Source organism: Sorex fumeus, unplaced genomic scaffold (genome assembly GCF_029834395.1).
Source record: "Sorex fumeus unplaced genomic scaffold, SorFum_2.1 ptg000098l, whole genome shotgun sequence".
NCBI classification, from domain to species: Eukaryota; Metazoa; Chordata; class Mammalia; order Eulipotyphla; family Soricidae; genus Sorex; species Sorex fumeus.
This window is the reverse complement of record NW_026606155.1, coordinates 25,549,935-25,572,098: the sequence shown is the minus strand read 5'-3', so window position 1 is coordinate 25,572,098 and position 22,164 is coordinate 25,549,935. Positions and strand designations below refer to the sequence as shown.

Sequence of the window (22,164 nt, the reverse complement as noted above, 5' to 3'; positions counted from 1 at the left end):
CATATGTTAAACAATGATTCCTCACAGAATTTCTGATACACAGCACTATTTGCTCCATTCTATCAATGGAAAAACAGACAAGAATGAGAAAGTGATTAGTTTCAACTTATGTTTTGTTCAGTGGGTCAGAGATTTGTTTATTTTCAACAGTCAGTGATGAAGTCAGAACAAAACCCTAGTTCCTCTAACTCCCACCCAATTGTCCACTCAGTTAGACCTCATGGTTGGCCTGACCTTGAACTCATAGGACTCTTCAATGATGACCTCCAGTTTGGGGTGTTCACCCAACACTGGCTTTCCCATTTCTGCTATCCTCTTGGCTTCCTCTTCCTCCACAGTCAGCTTTCTGTCTGTCACCTCTGCAATAAAACAGAATCAGACAATAATTACATATTCTCTGCTCCTTAGAAGTCTAAAGGTTATAGTATTAGACATGGGAATAGACACAAGGAAAATAGCTTTTGGGCAAGGGGTTTTGTGTATTTGTTCTTTTTCTCTGAAGTGCTGAGGACTTTAGAACTGTGAAACCATGAAAAGCTTCCTTGAGAATTCAGATAAGCATTCCTCTCTACATTTTATACCTGGGTGGGAAAACTGTCCCAAAGAACCAAGAGCATAAAGTTCATCCCCCAGGTCATTTAAGAATATTTTGGAAATCTGGGAGCAAAAGTCAAAATTCTTTAACTATTTTGAATGGTTGGGCCTGACTACTCAACTACTTCACGCAAAAAATCATCTGAAGTGAAAAGGACATTTTATTCAAAGAAATGCTTATTTCGAATAACTTACGCTTTTAATGCTGTTGGCACTGTTTATAAAGGAGAAAAGGAGGATGTTTTAGGAATATCTACTTTTTCTAAGTGAATGTTTATTTTTACCATGAAAACCTTGAAAGACTTCACCCCTGAAGTTAAGACTTTCCAATGAAAGATTCTCAGTTTCTCTCTAAGAAAAGGCAACACAAAAACACATTCAAAATGAAAACAAAAAGAAGGCCTATATTTTCTGAAGATTTCCCTGTGTTTCTTGGCATCTTGACTCATTTACCAATGGTCCCATCTCATGTTGAACGGTTAGAATTTTTTCCACTTCAGCTGGTGAGTCCATTTCAAGACCACTTCACCATGAAGACATATTTTCTGGATTAGAGTTAAATAGAGATGGAATCTTTTTATTTTCCTTTGATTAGAAAATTGCTCTTGGCAGCCTGATTCTTTCAGAGCTGGCTTAAACATCGTTCCATCCAAGTCCACATTCTTGTATGCAATTAGTTCTTTTATTTGCCTTAAGTGCTTCCATTCCACACAGTGAATCTCCTAGGGGAATCCTCTAGTGCTTGGATAATCTCAAGGACACAATGGGTGAGAGGCCAAAAAGGTCTTCTCTCTCTATCTTGGGAATTGCTGAAGTGAGGAGGAGAGGTGAGACTTGAGCTCTTGAGGTTGAAAGAAAAGGAATTCATTGAAAAGACTGTATACTAAGCATATAAAAATAAAACAGGGAGTCTACTTTATGTAAGGATTTCCTTGGTTGTTCTGAGTAAGGATGATAGGAGGGTGGGTAGGCTTCCTGAGCTGCTTGCTTAACTTGCTTCTGGAACCAGACATGGGAGGGAAATCCTTCAATCCCTCAATGTCCAGGAGCTGTCCATGGTTCTGTCGTTCCTCTAGTGATCACTTTAGGAAACAAATCAAAGATCTTTGTCCTTCTGTGTATTTCAAAACCAGCAAACACCCTCTGGCCCTCTGACTTTAATTAATCCATGAATTGTGGGCCTCTTATTAGTTAATTCTGAAGGTAAATCTGGGTACATCCAGGGTCCTGCCTGCCTATGAACTCAGCCACCCTAGAAGCCAGACTACAAACCACTCTGAGAAAAATATTTGGACAAAGACACAGATTCCTTAAATTTGTGGGTGCTCTTCCTCTTCCTGCATATTCTGGCACCATATCACAAAGCCTTTTCTAACAGAGACAGAATTACTTCACTCCCCTCTGTCTGAAAATTCTGTCATACTTTGCATGTATCACAAGAACTTTATACCAATATAATGAGCTCTCCAGCGACATATAAATGTACCTGCCTAACCCCTTGTCCAACTATCAATACAACACTATATCTATCTGTCAGAATATTGATCTACCTACTGAGCTGCCAGCCTGTGTGGTGACAGTCAGGTTTTTCCATATAGCTCTCTGCAGAATCTTTTTCAATAATAACCATCCTCTATCTTTGGAACTTAGTCACTCAGAAGTTCCCTGTCTTCCTCTTTCTGTCTATCCATATATACATATATATGTGTATGTAATAAATATATATGTATATGTTGTAATGTATATATTACTAATGTACGTATATACATACATATTCATTTAAATCAACTATAATTTAGTATCATGGTTTGTGACTAATTCCTGACTTTTTTCTTCTTAAAAATCATCCCTTTACATTCAAATCAAGCTTATTTCTTGAGAAAGTTTTACATCTCAAATCCAGAAGAACATATTAATTTTGATCCCTGGTGAATCTTCAGATTTTCAAGTAAGAGAATAAACAACAGGTGAGCTTGATATTCAGACAGACTAAACACAACCTTCATATCTAGGAACAGGATGAGAGAGGAGTGCGAGGGAGAGAGAATATGAACAGGATGGAAGATTGAACAAACACTGGATAAACAAAGAGTTTGCCAGGCCAGGCAGAATAGATTGCCATGTATATACTAAAGACATCCTCAGGAAAATGTAGAGCAAGTACAGCCCAGGATCTCCCTGCAGATTCCTGGGCTTTGTGATGCAGTTCAGAATGAATACTCTTACTCTCTCTCTTTCACTATCAGGTACTGTTAATCATATTTACCAGTCCATCCAGGGAAATTCAAAGATTCAAGATTTCCAGTGAATTTAAATTCTAACTAAAAATTCCTACTTGAAATGCTTACATATGGAAAGATCTTGGAAATCACTTCATCTTTTCCTAGTTAGCTTTGACTGATATTTGTGCAAATGTTTGAAGTATAGAGAAACTTAAATAACAACCTTTTTTCCTTTTGCTTTTTGGGTCATGCCCAGCAATTCTCAGGGATTACTTCTGGCTCTGCACTCAGGAATTATTCCTGGCAGTGCTTGGGGGACCATATGGGGTGTCAGGGATCAAACCCAGGGTGATTGTGTGCAAGGCAAATGCCTACCTATTGCTCCGTCCTCTTAAGTAATAATAATCTTTACCAAATGCCTTTTGTAGTTGGTGAAAAATAGAGGCAAGAGCTGTAACAAAGAAGACTAAATACCGTCTGTCTCAGGCTAGATGATGAGTGAAGGAACACCCAATTCTCTGACTTCAGTACCCTGGCAGAATAGTGGAATATATAGGTATGGAGATAGTTTTATCCTGTTGGTAGAAGAAGAAAGCAAAATGCCAAGGAAGGTGCACTAAATTTTTTTCAGAAAGAGAAAATGTAGATATTTACCTACATTTGTCATTTAAGGCTCTAAGGAGACAAATATTCTTCCTATGGACGCTGCATACCTTTCTTAAACCCAAGGGTAACCTATAATGACTTCGAACACTCATGAATTCTCTAAGACGTCTACCTCTTAAAAGACCTCAAGTTTTCATATGTTAAAAGCACCAATGAAATGCAAACTTTTCTATAAATATTTTTAAATATCCTGTATAGCTCACTATGACTGTACAAAGGGTTACAGTATTTTATAATATACTGTAGATACTTTCATGATTGCTGGATCACAAAGCTGGATATATTTTATGATCAGATTGCATGTATACACACATACTCTCAAGGTAAAATCAAGATTCTGCATGAGATTCTCCAAATAAATTCCTTAAATTTCTATTCCTAGCCATAATACCTAGTCATAATACCTCCATAATACCTCAACTCCTCTTTTTATTATGGCACATATGACTTTGGGAGTCAACTACAAATTAACCAAAGTTCTGGCAATCTTGGCTGGGATGAAATAGAAAATCTTTGGGATAAATAAAATTCCATATCGTCAAAGATTTTCTTTTTATGTTCTCACAGTAGCTGATTATTTTCTCGGGATCCACTGAGATCAAAGTGTTTTCTTTCAAATCCCATCACAATTCTATTAGGATATTGAGCTCTGATTCACATCCTCTCTTGTCCCTAAGAGGGCAGATGAATTAAAACTCAGGAGAAGGCTCTCCTCTCCTTTTCTTTCTCTTCCTGGTCCCAGAGAGAACAGCTATGGCTTTACCCAGGTTCACAGAAACGGTGCACAAGAAATTGTCGATTTTTTCAAGATTACTGTAAGCGGGCAAATCAATCTCCCAGTCCTTGAGAGAACTTGTAAGGTTAATGTCAGCCCGTGGTTCCTATTAGATAAATCAAAGAACGGTGGTCTTAAGCTTAATAATGGCACTGGCAAGTAGAAAAGGGGGCAAGACACCTCTTACCTGGAGACAACAGGAGCGCTGTTGGCAAATGGATACCAGACAAAGGCAAGAAAGAAAAGGAAAGAACATTAAGGTCCCATCTTGAAAGGGTTCCCAGGCTTTGTGATTGCTGGCAGCACAAGGAAAGCAGCGAGCTCAGTAAGTGAGAAGTCCACAGCCACATGCAGAAGGCAGCATTTGGAGCATGCGCAGCAGCCGCTGCACGAGCAGCAATAGCAAAAGGGATAAGCCATGGGAGAGAGTGTTGAGCCCTGGGGTCCTGCCGCCATCAGAGTTTTCCTCACAGCTTCCTTGCAACTCTCTGGGCAATAGAGGAAGGAGAGTGGGTGGAGCAGAAACGGAGCTAGCCGTTTGTCATCTTCTAGGGGATCAGGTTATTCCATTCGTTCTGTAAAGAAGACACAAGAATCCAGCTACCATGGAAATGATTAAAGTACGAGTAGTTGGCTGGTGAGCGAAAAAGACTCTGGTGCTTGAACTGGAGCTCAGAAGGCACCTAGTAGTGGTGTGCAAGAGTGGGATAGTGTCTGCTTCTGGCTCCTATCCCTGACTTCATTATTAGACTAGACTGTACTCGGTTTCCCAGTGACCTCAACCTTTCCAGCCACAAATATGTTCCCAGCAATAACGCTGACCTGAATTTTGAAAAGAATAATCTAGTTTAAAAAAGTCCTGTGGAATGCCCCCCTTACATTTGAAAGTCCTTTTAATAGATAAAACGCAGAGAATGCGATCATGAACTTTTGCCAGTTTCTCTGCTCCATACTCAGTGAAGTCAGTGCAGTTAGCAGGTGTTCAATAAAGGACAGTAGTCTGCTGACAATTTTGGCAATTCCATTTTTTCCTCCCATAGACTCTGTGGCATTGCTTCTCTGGATGATGGTCTCTGTGTTGCAGAAAGGATAGGATAAATCTAGACATTCTGGACCTGAGAGATTCACTCTTGCTGGAAGTTATACATGGAAGGGAGGTGAAAAAGCCAAGGCCCTCAAAAGGGCTGAGAAGTTGAATTAAAGTTGAATCAATTTTAAATTAAAATTAAAATTTAGCACAGGTGCTTCCCAACTCCTGAATTTGTATTTATGCTCAGTTCTCTGAGTCTGAGGTCCAAAAACATTTTTTTAAAGAAAGATTTCTTGTGACCACATTCTCATTTGTCTATTGTTTGGTCATTCTCCAACTCTTGTGAGAACTTTCTGCCACATACTCCTGGACTGAAGATGCAGAGGAAAGAATCAGGGTAGGAAATTTCTGTAAATTGTTTCTCTAATAATCTCTAGGCACGCAATCTAGGCCTGTGATACAACCATTCACAGTCACAGCCACTGAAGACATATGAATCTAGTAGTTTTTAAAAATATTTTATGGGAAGGACTTTATTTATTTATTGCTTTTTGGGTCACACCCAGAGATGCTCAGGGGTTACTCCTGGCTCTGTACTTAGGAATCACTCCTGGCGGTGCTTGAGGGACCATTTGGGAATGCTGGGAATCGAACCCGGGTGAGCTGCATGCAAGGCAAACGCCCTACCCACTGTGCTATCTCTCCAGCCCCTGAATCCAGTACTTTTATGTTTTCTATCATCAGTTCACTTTTCCTGATACTGTCCATTGGAATTCCAAGCGACAATGAATTGAGTTTCCTTACCTACCACATCGTGATAGATGACAAATAGATGACACACAAATAGATCACCAAGATAGGTAAGTAGGTGGGTGATAATAAGAAAACTTGCACTTTCTGCTTTTTCTACAAATTTTCATGACAAGCTCCCTTCTTAGCCTCCAAGTTGCAATTGAGATGAGAGACTCAAGCACATTAGTGTACTCAGATAGGCCAACTTTGAATTGGAGGCAACTCTTCTAAAAATGCATCTAATACCTTAGTTTGTGCACAGCCATGCCTCCCACCCCCAGGGTGACCCTTATGGCAGGGAGAGGGCTTGAAGTCAATAAGGGCTGTATTGTTCTTTAGTCACTGTCTATAGGAGTCTGAGGCTGTCCACTTAGCACTTAGAGATGTGTCAGTGCCACATAGATAGACCAACTTTATGGGACATGATACCTTTGGGGCATTTACTGTCATGATGCTTGAGGTTATTTCCCTACTGACTGCTGTTGCTGAGATGCCAGAGCTGTAGTTCCTGCTGTGCTCACCCCCAGGATCTGGTGAGAGTCATTTATCGCTGCTTGGACCCCCTCTAGACATAAGCAGAAAACAACATAGCTCTGTGTGTATGTGGAAGTACCACAACAGCTTACCACGGATGCGTTAAGAGGAGGCACAAATGGGCTCCTGGGCGAGAGAATTTTCCTTTTCCACCTGGAGCTTTGTCTCTAGACTGGGGTCCTGACTTTGTTTCCAGATCAAGGCCCTGACTATAGGCTTTGACTGTACTGCTCAGTGTCGCTCTTCAAGGTTCTCCTTTCAAACTTCAGCACCAGCTCGACTCCTGGGCAGCCATGTGTCCCAGTCATCCTCTCTACTTCCTTCCCCCCAGAAATCCCAGAGTCTGAAGTCTGTTTGCCAAGAAGAAAAATCTCCTATTTCAAACTCATTATTCTTTCTTTCTTTCTTTGTAATGCAATTGTCATTTTGGCCATGCAGAGCCTATACTGTTCTGAATGCCCCAAACTCTCACAGGCAGCAGCAATAATGAAAAGCAATTTCCACTGTACAGCATCTCACTCTGAGAGCAGCAGGGAACGCAGAGATCTGAATGGGTTTTCGCTGGATTCGGAGTCTAGGCAATCAAGTTTTATGACCTTTCAACTTATGCTCTGATGTTAAAAGTTGGGAAGAAATGAGGGGATGAAGATTAAGCCGATAGACAAGATAACAGGAGACCAGAATATGATCAAATTCCCTAATGGTGTCTCTCTCAGCGTGGCATGCTAGTCACTGAGAAGATTCTCAAGCAGAGCACACTGGTAACTTGATGAAATACTTGTCTTCTCATCCAGGATATGCTTTGCAGATATCTTGTACAAAGAATTCAGTGCATAAAATGAGTCTAAAAATTGGGTTCAGTCAAAGGTGTTTATGCTTGGTCTTCTTGAGGAACACAGGGGTTATGTTAAGTTCACTCCTCTGTTCAGTTGCTGATGGAGATTTGTTAGGGAGGCAGAAAAGAATCTGCTTTATGGTTATCCCCAAACCATTCTTCTTGTCTTAACCACTTTCTTTTTTCTAGCCACACCAGCTGATACTTTGGTCTGCCTCGTGTGCACCTCAGTGGACAGGACTATGGAAATTGATGAAGTTAGTTTACGATAACCTTCACTGTCTGTGATGTAACCAATCATGAGGATGTGTGATAAATACCAAAGGGAGATGGAAGTCAGGAAGGGAAGGCATGAAGACATTTCTGAGAATATTCTCAGTGGCAGGAACTGGAAGATTGGCAGGAAGAGCTCTTGGGAAGTGATGAAAGCAGAGACATTCTGTTTTTCCCTGCACATTTCCTTAGTTAGACTCATGGAAGACAGTGAGTCATGGGCTTCTTCTTCCCCCACCCCCTCCCAGGTTATCCAGGCAGTACAGGCATAGAATCACCCAGAGAGTCCCAGGGAGATAATGAAAACTGATCAATCATACAGGTCAAGAAATACCATTTGATGAGCCTTTGGGAGGGCAGTTAGTTATCCTTGAGTGGAAGGTCTTGGTGCTGCCTTTTGTCTCATGAATATGTAGTAGTTGCAAAAGAAATCACCCGCTTTGAGGACAATAGATGGGTCTCTCTGTTTCATCTTCCAGTAGGCTCCAACCATCTATCTCTTTTGAAGGGGCGTGTGAGGCTCCTCTTCTTGCTCTCTCCTAAGAGCATCCTTATTATCCCCCACACAAGTCCTTCTAAGACTTTCAAAGTCTTTACATCATTTTCTTCAAGGAAAGAGATATTTTCCTTACATTGGCTTTGGATGAAACACAATCAATCCCACAGAAATTGAACTCAAGGACTTATTCTTTTTTTGAGGAGGGGGCACACCCAGAAATGCTCAGTGGCTATTCTTGGCTCGGCACTCAGGAATTACTCCTGGAAGTGCTTGGAAAAACATATGGGAAGCCAGAAATTGAACCCAGGTTGGCCACATACAAGGCAAGCACCCTACCCATTGTACTATCTCTCTGGGTCCCCTTGAGCACTTACTCTAGGAGATGTATTCCAAGGACAACAGGAGACAAGGCCATTTGTCTGGTGATAAAAGTTATTTTGAGACCTGGGTGAGAGGGTTGCTTGCAGATGCCAAGAAAAGGCATGAACCATCCAATTCCTTTTTCTTGGGAACCAATATCACCTAGACCATTTGGAGTCCCTTCTCCTGCTAGAAAGCTCTTAAAAGAATACTCAGTACCCAGTGTCAATCCTTTTCCAGTGGCCTCTGGCTAGGAAGATTTCTATATGTGCCATTAGTTCCTTTTATAGATTCTCAATTTTCTGCTTTAGAGGTTGCACGATCTTAAAGTGACTTGAATAAGGTTCCCTAACTTGAGCTAGGAATAGGAGCTAGGATAGATCGGGGTAAGATGCCAAAGGGAAGATTCCACATTGTGTGACTTCCTCGGAAATCAGCTCTTACTCAGATTGCTCTCAAGAAGCTGTGCCTCTGGCAAACAGTAAACCTTCCTGTGCCCCAGTCTACCCAACTGTGTAATAGTCAGGTAAAACACTTACCTTCACGAAGGGCAAAGGGACTTATGGGGCACTCTGCAAGTGAATAACCTGCCAAGCACTTAAGGAAAGTAATGCAGCATAAAACTGTCAAAGCGGCATTATAACCCAGGCCCTTCCCCACCCCAAACCCTCCCTGTTCCATCCAGGTCAGAGAGTGAGGAGGGCAGAGGGAGAAGGCAGGGAAGGGGCATGGACAAGCATGCATCACATTCCTTTCTTTTTCTTCTCCTCCCCACCCACCAAGGAGTTTCCACATTTACAGGTTTTTATAATTTGTGTGGGGATTGGTGGGTGGGGAGCCGAAGAAGGGGTATGAGGGGAGAGTGCAGGGGACAGTGGTAACCAGATCATTGGAGCGCAAGATGGAAGGAACTCATTAGGGTCACAAAATTACGAACTGCCCTGAAGTTGGGAAAGGAAGACTTAGAAATAAGCTAAGACTAAGGAGGCAGAGATGATACCGAAACAGGGTGAGAGCGAGAATACAGGAGGGAAAAGAATTAAAAAAAAAAAGTCCATTGGTCAAAAGGAAGAAGGAGGAAAGGGAAGAAAAGGGTGGAGAAAATAATTGCTTTTGTTATTGCTTTTATTTTTTTCTTTCCTTTTGTAGTTCTTGTTTTATTTTTTCATTTTGTTTTGTTTTGGTTTGAAAAGAATCTCACACCTGATATTCCACGTTCCATCCATTTCGGTTCACCAAGGGCAATGAAGAAATTCTCTTGCCTTTCGTATTCCTCCTCATCTACTATTTTAACCCTTACGGTTTTCCTGTAGGGACAACAAGAGAGAGAGTGTGTCGACTGGGTCGGTAGATTGGTTGGTCACTTGGAGCACAGCCTTTAAAATCATTCCCCATCACTCTCGCACATGCAGCCCAGTCCCACCGCGGTGGCTTTTGGCAGGACTATGGCAGATTTCTTGTTCTTATAGGAAAAAAAGACTCTTTTCTTGTCTCCGTGGTCAGAGTCGTCCTTATGGGTGAGAGGGGGAGAGAGCCAGGAGGCACGGAGAAGTGGGCAAAGGAGGAATCTGGGATGACAGCAGGGTGGGGGGTGGGAAGGCAAAGGGATGATGGAGGGGAAGAGTGGTTTTAGATCCTGCTGATGGTTAGTAGGAAGTGAGTTGGTCAGCTCATTCCATTGGCTGTCACATGGTAATTGATATCTCATTGGCTCTTGGGAATGGCCAATGGCTCTTCTACCCCAGAAAACATGCCAATAGAATTTAGGTAAGGGTTTGTATGCCTTCTCTGTGTCTGTACCCACTTCATTAGAGAACCTCATAAAGAAATAATTTTCAGTGGGGCAGAGAGAGTCTCAATGTGGTGCTTAGGACTTGAGTCTACGGGCTGTGCTTGAGAGGTTATGTGGAATAGGGAATCAAACCCAGGGCCTTGCACACCACTTGAACTATATCCCCGGCCCATAAAGAAAGTTTTTAAAGGAAAGTTTTTGTGAGGAAGGGAAATTAAAGAGATAGAGAAAGGCAGGCAGGCATAATTCTATTGTTTTGTTCATTTTTATCTCAGAGGGCATTGTTGGTGGGAGTTAAAATAAATATACGTTAATCACAACATGACCTAAAATTCTTTTAACATTTACAACTGATACACTTTGGGCAAGTGTGAGGTGAAATGATATAAACCATCAACTGGCACATCTCCATTGAACTTCTTCTCTCAAGGACAGTGATCCCACACTGGTCATCTTCAATGCTGACTAACAAGGTAATGGAGGCTCCGATTCAGATTTGGGTGTCTCAACAAAGCAAGGCTTCTTTATAAGACATGCAACAGATCACTGATGATTTCATGGCAGATCAATCAGGGAGGCACACCCCCCTGAGAATCACTTCCCCTCAAAGCTGGCATATGGCCAGCTCAACCCCACAGTCAGTTTGCTTTTTGAGTCACACCTGGCAATGCACAGGGGCTACTCCTGGCTCTGCACTCAGGAATTATCCCTGGCAGTGCTCAGGGGACCATATGGGATGCTGGGAATAGAACCCGGGTCGGCCGCATGCAAGGCAAACGCCCTACCCTCTGTGCTATCACTCCAGCCCTCCCATCCCTGATGGTCAGTTTGGATGTTATTCTGTGGGCCTGGACATTCCTGAACGGATTCTCATCCTTCATGGACCAGGGTATCGGCATGTTCTACAGCATGTTATGCTATTTTGTGGTTGTTTTGTTTTGCTTCTTCTTTGGCCTAGGAGCTAAATGGCCTCAAAGCAAACAGGTGCTAATAAATGGTCACCTGAACTGTCTCCTCAGTACTCTGATGTACCAAAAGCGCATTCAATGCTCTCAGTAAAGTGGCAGGTTGATCTAAGGTGACTGTTGGATGTAGAACTTCCTGTGTACTTATGAGGTGTGTGTGTGTGTGTGTGTGTGTGTGTGTGTGTGTGTGTGTGTATTTACGAGTAAATTTTGTTAACCTTTGGGTTACTTTTGGGCTGGAGCGATAGCACAGCGGGTAGGGCGTTCGCCTTACAAGCGGCCAACATGGCCGACCCGAGTTCGATTCCTCCGCCCCTCTCGGAGAGCCCGGCAAGCTACCGAGAGTATTCGATATGCCAGACACAGTAACAACAAAGTCTCCAATGGAGACGTTACTGGGCCCGCTCGAGCAAATCGACGATCAACGGGAGGGCCTTTACCTTTACCTTTACCTTGGGTTACTTAATACCTTGTTCAATGGACAAAAGATAAAGTCCTATAACTTTCAAGGAGCATTTTCTGGGTCTTTCTCTCTTGGCCCTAGATGTGAGACCTGTGGACTGTCTGTGTGTTTTGTGCCTGACCCAAAATGCTGCAGAAGGATGGTAAGTGGGTTCTCTGTGACGGGGTATGATCAGGAGGGGATGATTGGGACCAGGAAGGAAAAGCACCCAAATGAAGGGCAGTCCCCAGAACCCGTATATTCTAACCCAAAGAGAGTTTTCTAGAGGTTTTCTGCCTAGAGGAGGCCTGAGGCATGTGGATTCATTTCGTGGAAGGCAAATACCCTGTGACTTCTGGGAGATTCTTCCTTGCAAGTTAGAATCCACCACCCCACTGTTCCTGTTCTCAGCCTCTCTACATGGATGATCCTTTAGAAAACAAAGTATGGCTCATTGGTTTGGGGCCTAGACCTGGAACTCAAACAGGAGCATTCAGCTCAGTCAGAGTCCTAGGGGGGAAAACCATCTTGAGAGCAAAGATATACCAGTTAAGAAGGCTCCTAGGGCCTGCCTTGGGGATTAGCTTATGCCACAAATTGACCTAAATCCAAAAGCATTGGTTCTCTGCATCCTGGGACTGTCATCTCAGGACAATATACTGAGACTAGCTGCTTTTTCCTGGAGAATAGTGCTAATAGAATAGACCCTGGGCCACGTTCTCACAGCTGCCCTCCTGCTTGGTGCTATGCTGCCTGGTCTTCACCTTTCCTGGAAACCAAATCATCTAGCAGAAGCCAAGGTTTCCTATATTTTGTCCTCTGGGCTGATTCTCTCTTCCTCACTTCCCCCTCATTTCCTCCTCCCCTTGATTCTACCAGACCCATCTGCCCAGCCACTCATGCCATTGGCTCTTGAGCAACCCCCTGCAGGAACCATGTGACAGGCTGGCAGGTTAGTTAGGAGAGAGCTGGGAGCAGAGAGTGGCAGGAGAGAGAGCAAGAAAGGAAAAGGGTGAAAGTGAACCAGGGAGGCAGGAGAAAAAGGTAGGAGAATGAGACGAATGGGCTGAAGAAAGGAAGAAAGAGAGAGGAGAGAAGAATGTTAATGTTAGTGAGGAGGGCCAGGTACTACACCTTTCTGAAAACTCAGATCCACCATGCGGGGGCCCATCAGCTCAATGAAGTAATTCTTGTTTTTCTCATACTCCTCATCATCAATTACTTTGATGTGAATAGTTTTGCTGTGGATGGAAAAATAAGTGTCATAAGCAAGGAGGAGAGTTGAGCCTAGCCAGCCAGGAGAAGAAACAGGAGAAGGAGGAGGAGAAGGAGGAAAGACAAGACAGGTCGAAGTTTGCCCCAACAGTTCTGAGCCTGCAGGAGAGCAGTGTCCCTGGCTCCTTGCCAGCCTCACTTTTGATTAGGCTCCTCCCTGGGGCTCCATGTAATGGTCACTTTAATACTGGAAGGGGCTCAGGCTTATAGTTGAAGGTTTGGGTACTAATTCTGAACAGGCCATGACAAGAAGTTTCAGTGACTCACAATTATTTTGAATAAGGCTAACATTTCCCAGGTCAGTTGCTAGACTAATGTAATCTAACACATAAACACACACACAATGACTCAGACATTCATTGTATGCTTTCTTATTTCTCTTGCCTTCAGAATAAGGGGAATCTTGTTCTATTTTGTTTTTGAGCCACACCTGACAATGCTCAAGGGTTACTCCTGGCTCTGTACTCAGGGATCAGTCCTGGCGGTGCTCAGGGAACCATATGGGATGCCAGGGATTGAACCTGGGTTAGTTGTATGCAAGGTCAAGTGCCCTACTCACTGTACTATTTGTCCGGGTCCAAGGAAGAATTTTTTGACCTTTGAGAGATTGGTTTTATAGAGCCAGGGGTTGAACCTAGAGCCTCACGCTCAAACGTCATGTGTTCTATGACTGAGTCAGATCCTCAGGGAGGAAACAATAAGCTGGCTTGTGGGAATGGGAGTGAGGCCCAGATGGAGTACAAGGTCTCCATTTCTCTACGGTCCTGCACAACTCAGAGAAACTGGGAGAGCTGGTAGGCTTCGGCCTCACATTCTGGGAAGTCATTAGCCGCAGAATGAACTCCCTACCCCTTCAGAAGAGTGTCTTCAGTCATGGGGCCAAGGTCTAGAGCGTGTTAAGTCTAGGATGCTCTGCTAAATCATGACTAGTTTACAATTTCTTGCAATGATCTGACACAAACACATATAAATGTATATTTATAAAGATCAAAGTGTTATTTTGCTTATTCAAACATTAAAAAAATATGTGAACCAGTTTAGAGATCTTATTTTGCATTGCTTCTTCTTTTTAAAACAAATTTATTGATTCACCATGGGATATAGTTACAAGTTTTCATGCTTGGGTTACAATCACACAATGATCAAACACCCATCCCTCCACCAGTGCACATCCCCCACCACCAATATCCCCAGTATACCCCCATTTTCCCACCCTCCCACTGCCTCCATGGCAGACAATATTCCCCATATTCTCTCTATTTTTGGGCATTATGGTTTGCAATGCAGATAATGGGAGGTTACTAGGAACTTTTAAAACAGAAGTGATCCTGGGCCTCTATCAGCCTTTGCTTCCTAAGGAAAACACATTTCGGGACCTGACAGCTGTCAAGATGTTTGAACCTCTCCCCATGGTGTGAGGCACAGCAGGATGGGAGTGAGCACGGAGCTGAACATCCCCCCTCCTCCCAACAGTGAAGTGAAGGGAGCTCTCAGAAGGAAATGGAGCCCCTTCCCCTGCCGTGCGTACCACAGACGCTGCTGCCTCAACAGCTGCCTTCTGTGGAGAAACATGAGCTGCTCCCTGGAGACTTCATTCATAACATGGGACTGTCTTTACAGTCTGACATGGGGAAGCCTCTCTGTTTTCCTAAGCTTCCACAATGGTTGCAGTTTTGATTATCTGCAGGGTTTCTGTACTCCACTCTTTCCAGTCTCTATATAGAACTGGACATGGGGCCATTGCCCTGGAAGTGAATGTAAAACAATTACTACTAACATAGCCTGGCCCCCACCTCATCACTGCTCTAATCTGTCATTACTTTTCACAGACCCTCTTTCCCAGGCCCCCAACCCCCAGTAACAAACAAATCTGTATAGACAGCATAGATGGTGTGAGGGGCCCACATTGGTCTGCTTTCCTCCTAAGCAGTGGCACTGTGGGCAGGACACAAATACCAGAGTTTAAATACTGCCTACTCCTCTCTAAGGGAACCTCTGTCAATCTCCTAAAATGCTCTGAGTCTCATTGTGAAATGGAATAATAATACCAACTTTCTCATGTTCTTAAATGAGACTGGGCATGTGAAGTGACTGGTAGGGCTATATTCCTTAGCAAGAGTTTAAGAGCACCAATTATTACTAAAAGTAATAGGAACTCAATTTGATGTATATAAAGGGGAGAGTAATATATAGAGAGGAATTGTATCACCTCCAGTCATTATTGTATTTCACAATTAGTACATAATTGCTCCTTCCTATTTTTAAAGTAAAACTGGCACAATTTTTAAAAGCTTCACATAATGATCACACACCTGCTTTTTGACCCCCCACCCCAGCCCCCCAAAAATGAAATCACAAAATCTGCAACATTTATACGGTGAAATGTAGTAAGTCAGAAATAAAGTTGGGAATTACGTGAGGTTATACAGGTTAGAAGTCAGGTTTAGAAAGGATTAGTTAAAACAGGATGAAAGATACCAAATGGGTCTTTAGAAGGGATTGAAATGTAAGGAAGTGACCTAGACAGATGCTCTCATTTTCTTCCACATCTGGTCTGATGTTCCTATCAGTGATGAGCCTTGGGCAGGATAGAGTCTGTGTCACAAAGCATAGCAAGACTTGTATTTGTTTTGATTTTAGGTGAGCGGATAAACAGAATAATAGATGCCCTGGACAACTTGGCTGGAGACAGGGATGAGGACAGATATGAAGCCATGGTAAGAGGAATTTTGGTTAGTTGGCAGTAACCAGTAATGTAGTAGTGGAGAAGGCAGGGTACACGATTCCCTCCTTGAGATTATTCTGCATAAATTGGCACATCTGCTTGCATGTCATATGTCACCTTGCCTGGAGGCTGGAGAACTCCCTTTCAGCTCCTGAAAACTGAGAGATAATCCCAGTTCTGCTCAGCTCTCAAAGGAGGCGGTGAGAACATTGATACTTAGTAGGGTCACCTTTCAGATACAGAGCTCCTTTTATAGAAGGACTCTTCCTCATTTCAGCCAAGTATACTATCATCCATCAAGCTGCTCAAGCCTCACACCTAAAATTACCACCCCACTCCCATTCCATTCCTTCCTTTACCTTATTGTGCTACTCTCATGACTACCCCCAATATATTTAGTTCCCACAATCTATTCCCACACTCTACAGACCTCTATCAAATCCCACCACTTCTCACTTGGAATTTGCAAACACCTTATAATATATTTTCCTGACATCCCCCACCCCCATTTTGTCCTCTTCCTTCAACCCTTTCCCCACAAAATGTTTACCCAGGGCTATCTAATAAAATCACAAAATAGGTTCTATTATGCTCTCTGTAATAAGAACAAATACAAAGGCCTGAAGGATCTCTCATGTTCCAGTAACACTGAGCCCTGACCTCATTATCAATGTTCTGCCTTCATTCCTAAAAACCAGAAAGTCTACTCTCTGTACTTGTCCTCCAAGTTATCTTTCCCACTGAGAACAGCATCCTTAACATTCTGTGCTCTTTCTTGCCTGGCGCTGTGCTTGCCCTGATACTTTGGACCACCAGAGAAATGCTGCCACGTTGGAGAGTCCTTCCATACCACGTGCTCCCTTGGGTCCCCATCCCTACCATCTCTGTCTCTTCACCATGAGTCACTTTTCCCGATATTTTACCACCCTGCAGCTGCTCCCTCCCATTCTTACACACTAGTCATTGCTTGAGATTGGTTGATGGTCTGTTCACATTGGAAAATAGCTACAGGAGGCAAGGACAGCTCTTGTGCCTCGTGTTGAGGGGGCCCTTGTCATGACTTACTGAGTAAGAGACTGAGGGTGAATTTCTAGCATTGGTAGCCTCATAAAACAGATCTCCTTCTTCCATTTTTCACAGTAAAAATATGACTGATGTGAGGGAAACTATTTTGAGGGCTACTTTGATGGAAAGCCTAAGGGGAGAGCAGAAGCTCAATGTCATTGGATACCATCTGTTTATTAACCTGCTCTGATTGTCCAGTCTATGGAGAGCTCTCCAAAGATAAGCCAGGGTCTAACTTATGACTTAAGTGAGGTTTTTTCAGTCCTATGTCTCTTCTATTTCCAGCTCCTCCTTTGGGCCAATGGCAGCTACTTAATGATCACTTCTCTCTTCAGTAGACTGAACAGTCAGCTTCTCTCTGAGCAGCTGTTCCAAGAGTCAGTAATGCTTTATTTATTTATTTTTGTGAAGGGTCATACCCTGTGATGCTTGGAAACTGCTCCTGGTTTTGTGGTCAAGGCTTGCTGCCCGCAGTGCTTGGGGGACCATGTAGTATTGGGGGTCAAACCCATGCCCCCACATGCAAAACATGCATTTGGCTAATTAGCTGTATCTCTGGCCCATTAGTGCTTTCAAAGACTCCTGCCTCTGCTTCTTCTCAGTCATCTATAGAGAGAGGTTGCCAGGCATGCAGCATAGCCAGTTATGTATTGGCTGTGCCACTTTGAGAAAAAAAATGCTCCTGAGAACTCTCCAATAGCAACCCAGAAGGAATCAGGAAACACATCTCTGGCCTTCCCTAGTCAATTCCAATCAAACCTAGGGTCCTCGGGGTACTGCAAAGGAAAGAAGGTTCTCTATCTCTTGAGTTCCTTTAAGGTAAAAGTCAAGATAGTTTTTGTTTGTCAAGATAGTTTTTACTTGTCACATATGTGAATATCAAGTTGGAGGAAGACTCTGTGAATTTCATTAGATACAGGAAAGGAGAGATCTAAGATTCTAGATTCATTTACGTACTAGCATCATAAGAACTTGCCCTCACTAGCCAGGCAATGCAAGTATTATTGCTCCCACTTTGAAGATGACACTTAACCTCTGAGAAAGGTTAAGTAACTAGCCTGGAGTCACACAGCTAATAAAGCTGGCTAGTATGATTCTTCATGCTACTTTTGTACAAGCAGGTGCATAAACCTGGTGCCATTCCCCAGCAACGGGTGGCGGCAGTGAGGAAGCAGGGAATTCTCTCATTTAAATTCAGGCAGCACAAGCAGGGAATGGTGGATCAGTCTCTGCTTTGCACTGTGAGTAGGTGGCTTCTTCACCCTTTGGCCTTCTCTTGCTAGAAATAATCTCTAAATAATCACTGGCTGGGTGACCTCTCCCTTCCCAATTCCTCCTAAATGACTCTCCATCAGATCAAGAAGGGCTCTTTTTCATCATTTCTAAATTTATCCTGCTGTTCCAGGCCAGCTAATGCTCACAGAGGCCCCATGACCTGGGCCGCGGGACCGAGCTGCTGGCAGGGCTGCTGGCTTTTCTGTGGGAGCTTTCAGAGGCCTCACATCTGTTGGGTTTTCCTTTCAGTCTTCCCAATGGATGCATGCAACCCTCCTCTCTGGCTCTGGCTCTTTCTGGCTCTATCTGGGACATAAAAGCCCTCTTTGCTTCCTAGCCCCACCCTGATTGCCCACTACCTACACTCAGCCATCCCCATCCCTGGCCCGCCACCACCAAAGTCTGAAGGACAAGTTCCTTGTCCCACAAGAAGCCTTAGTTTGCTCTAACTGATGCTCTTACCAATGTGTGTTATTAGGACCCAGAAAATAGCCCTTTCAACCTTGAATGTGCATGTGAGTACCTGGGATGTCATGCAAGGCTCTGCGTTTCTTACGAGCTGGCAGGTGGTGTAATGCTGCTGGCCCAGAGTCTGAATCTTCCTCTCAAGTCTCTCCCTTGCTCTCAAAAACTTAGGTAAGAGATAATACATGGGTTTGCCTCATATCCTATCAACCTTGACTTCAATATTCAGCACTCCTCTTGAGCACCAGGGGTCACTCCTGAGCACAGAGCCAGGAAAAGCCCTTGAGCACACCTGGGTGTGGCCCAAATCACTCCCCACTCCCCATCTACCAGGATGAGGGATAGTGAAGGATCTGCAAAACACGTTGCAAATTCATTGTTTAATATCCGTATAGACTGATTTTGTATCAGACACTATATAGAACTATGTAGTTCTATGCAGGCACTTTATAGCAATTCAATGCTCACAACAAACTGGGGAGGTAGGAACATGCCACATAAGCTGCTCTTTGCTTACTTTATCTCATTTAAGCTTCAGCACAACCGCTGAGGGAGATATTTAATTTTTTTTACCCCATTTTGAAGATGAGGAACAAGAGGTCCAGAAAAGTTAAGAGGTCATAGCTAAGTAAATGGAATGGAAACACAGTGAATGTGGCTCTCAAGACTATGCTTCTAATGAATATCTGATATGTGGAGTCAGAGGATCAATGTCTTCTGGCACCCTCTCTAAACGCTCCTAGGCTGCCCTCAGTGCCGATTTCATTGCTGGGAGTCGGGGAGGCATTAGCAGGGAGGTTGGCTTCAGCTCTGTCTGCCAGGTGCCATTATACCAACAAAGTGAAGTGTCACATAAGGAAAGTGATTGTCCATTCTTGTTGGTACTAAAAAGAAGGATGATGAATATATATATCTGTATGAAAAATGCCTTAGGAGGATTTCTGCAACATGGAAGAGCTCAAATAGATGACTGGCAAAGATCTACACCTGCAGGGGGGCTGGCACAGTAGGTGTGTGGGAAAAAAGTGGGAAAAACGTGATTCTGGATCACATACTTTCTCTTCAGTTAATTTCTCTATACAGTCATTTTCAAGATATTAATAGTTTCAACAGCCATCTTGAAAAATTCCTAATCATTTCATCATCTAATCTTATGATTTGGCAGGCAGTTCCGTTGCCCCAAGTACTAAGAGTGAACCAATAGGTTCAAGAGTGGTTGTGATGGGAAAAGCTAGTTCTTTTACTTTTGGTTATTGGGCCACAGATAGTGGTGCTCAGGTCTTACTCCTGGCTTTGTACTCAGGAATCACTCCTAGTGACTCTGGGGACCATACAGGATGCCAGGGATTAAACCTGAGGCAGCTGCTTGCAAGGCAAACCCAAACAGCCTACCCACTATTCTACCAGTTCAGCCCTGAAAATCTAGTTCTGATTTATTGGAAAATCATTTTGCCACATGCTAATGTTTGCTCAAAATAATTAACTATCTGATAAAGTAAGGTATGAGGGTGCTTATTCAAATAAACCCTTTGGGAAAAGAGGCTCAGAGATTTCTGAAAAAAGGAATGTGACTGAGTGAGGGTTATGTGGTTGGGAAAATTTCTAAAGTCTACCACCAAAGGTGTTTTACCCTAATCCCCACGACTGTTGTTTGACTAAAGCTATAAATCTTACAATGCTCCATGATATTGTATGAAATGATTCAGCTGGCTCGGTCCAATTACAAGGACCCTAAAAAGCAAAACTCACCAAAAAAGAAGGGTATATCAGATGAATTCAGAAATTAATCTTTGTATGAATCTCTTTAAAATATGGGAAGAACTCAACATGATGTTCCTGATGTGAATATGGAGAGGTTACATGAGCAGAAATGCAGATGGCCCCTGGAGAAGCCTGGCCACTGGATGATGGAAAACAAACAAACAAAACAAAACTAGGACCCTCACACCTAAAACCATAGAGATTGGATCCTACCAGCAACCTTAATAAATGGAGAGTCAGTAACTTTCCCAGAGCTTCGCCATAAGATTCCAAATACCCAATGCTTAATTACATTTTTGAGAATTCTTGAGCAGAAAGTTCAGCCTCTTCATCCTTAAATTATTAAACTACAGAAATGTGAGATTAATATGGAACCCTTCATCCAAGGAATTGAAGCTCTTTGTTATATATGTCCATCCATCCTTCAACCATTCCTTCCATCCATTCATTGATCCGTTTAGCCATTCATTGATTATCAATCTATCCAGCCAGCCAGCCATCATCCATCCATCCACCCACCAACCTATCCATCATCCTGTCCATCCATCCATCCCTCTCTCTGATTTACTTTCATTCAATAAATATTTATTAAGCATCAAATGCATGCCTAGCATAACTGTCAAGCAAGAAAGATAATTTCTGCCTTCAAAGAATCTCTGTGTGAGGAGGCAGATGATTAATCAACCAGTGTAGTAAAATGTGGTAGATATGATGAGAGGTTTAGATGAAGAAGCTTGTAATCTAGAATAAGGAGAACAGGGAGATTCTATTGGATGAAGGAGAATTTATGTATTTACTTTTGTTGGGGATTGAATAAGGTAATATTTTAAAAGTCCTTTCTGAAAAAAAAATAAAAGTCCTTTCTAGCTTCTGACAATAACCAATATTTATGTGACCATGAATTTGGGGGGTTTTGTTTTGTTGCAAGTGGCTTGGTAAAGTGAGGAGTGAGAGGGAGGTAGACTTGAGGAAACCGTGCTTCTACCTCTCTGCTCCACCCACCTCTGTCACCTGGGGAAATGTTTGGCTTGGGTTAGGACTGGAAAAATCTGCTTTGAGCAACTACACTACACGGACATTCTGCTAGCCCCATGAGGCTGCAGTCAAACTGCACCTGAAGTCTGCTTGTTCTGCACTGCGTGGGAGGTGATCCCTGCCACCCCATTTCTCAGGGAGTCATGGAACGCAGGATGCAGCAAGGATTTGATCTTTGCAGAAAAGGAAAGTCAGTCTAACTTTGGCACGGACATTCCAAGTCCATCACCTTCTCTTGCAGAAAAGAATTTCAGGAGGAGGAAAATAGCGAAGCAAGATAGTTTTTTGTTTGTTTGTTTGCATTTTTGGGGTCCACACCAAGTCATGCTCATATCTTACTCTGGGCTCTGCACTCAGGAAACACACCTGGCCGGCTCAAGGGTCTATATATGGTGCCAGGGATTAAACTCAGTTCAGCTGCATACAAGGCAAGCCCCTTGCCTGTGTACTAATGCTCCGGCCCAGAAAGACAGTTTTTATTAACAAAATTTACTTATAAAGATATGAGGAGGGAGAAAAAGAGAAAGTACATGTTCTCCAGAGTGGGGAAAAAAAGACATATAGAAAGAAGCAAGGGAGATATGTGTGTGTTCAAGGGAGAACATGGTCTTGAAGAGCAAGCCCAGTGAAGCAATATTTTAGAGACTTAAATAGCCATTCAAGTTTGTTTGACCAAGAGGATAAAACTAGACACAGGAGGGAGGGAGTGTGCACAAGACCTGTCAGAAAAAATAATGATTGCTTCTGAGGTATGAAGTTAGTTCATTTTAGGCTAGATTATCAA

The 22,164-nt window shown here is 43.0% G+C and overlaps 1 protein-coding gene across 5 annotated transcripts in view; it reads right to left on the bottom strand.

The window, feature by feature from the left end:
- SLC8A3 (solute carrier family 8 member A3) overlaps positions 1 to 22,164 on the bottom strand; it is a 168,932-nt gene that overhangs the window by 8,550 nt on the left and 138,218 nt on the right. For 4 of the 5 annotated variants that reach the window (XM_056133835.1, XM_056133834.1, XM_056133833.1 and 1 more), the window contains exons 3-5: positions 9,784 to 9,887; positions 4,445 to 4,462; positions 235 to 359 (exon numbers count right to left, since the gene is read on the bottom strand). In XM_056133835.1, the coding sequence (XP_055989810.1) occupies positions 235 to 359; positions 4,445 to 4,462; positions 9,784 to 9,887 (247 nt within the window). The remainder of the gene's footprint in view (positions 1 to 234; positions 360 to 4,444; positions 4,463 to 9,783; positions 9,888 to 22,164) is intronic. The other variant, XM_056133838.1, reaches the window with a different exon arrangement.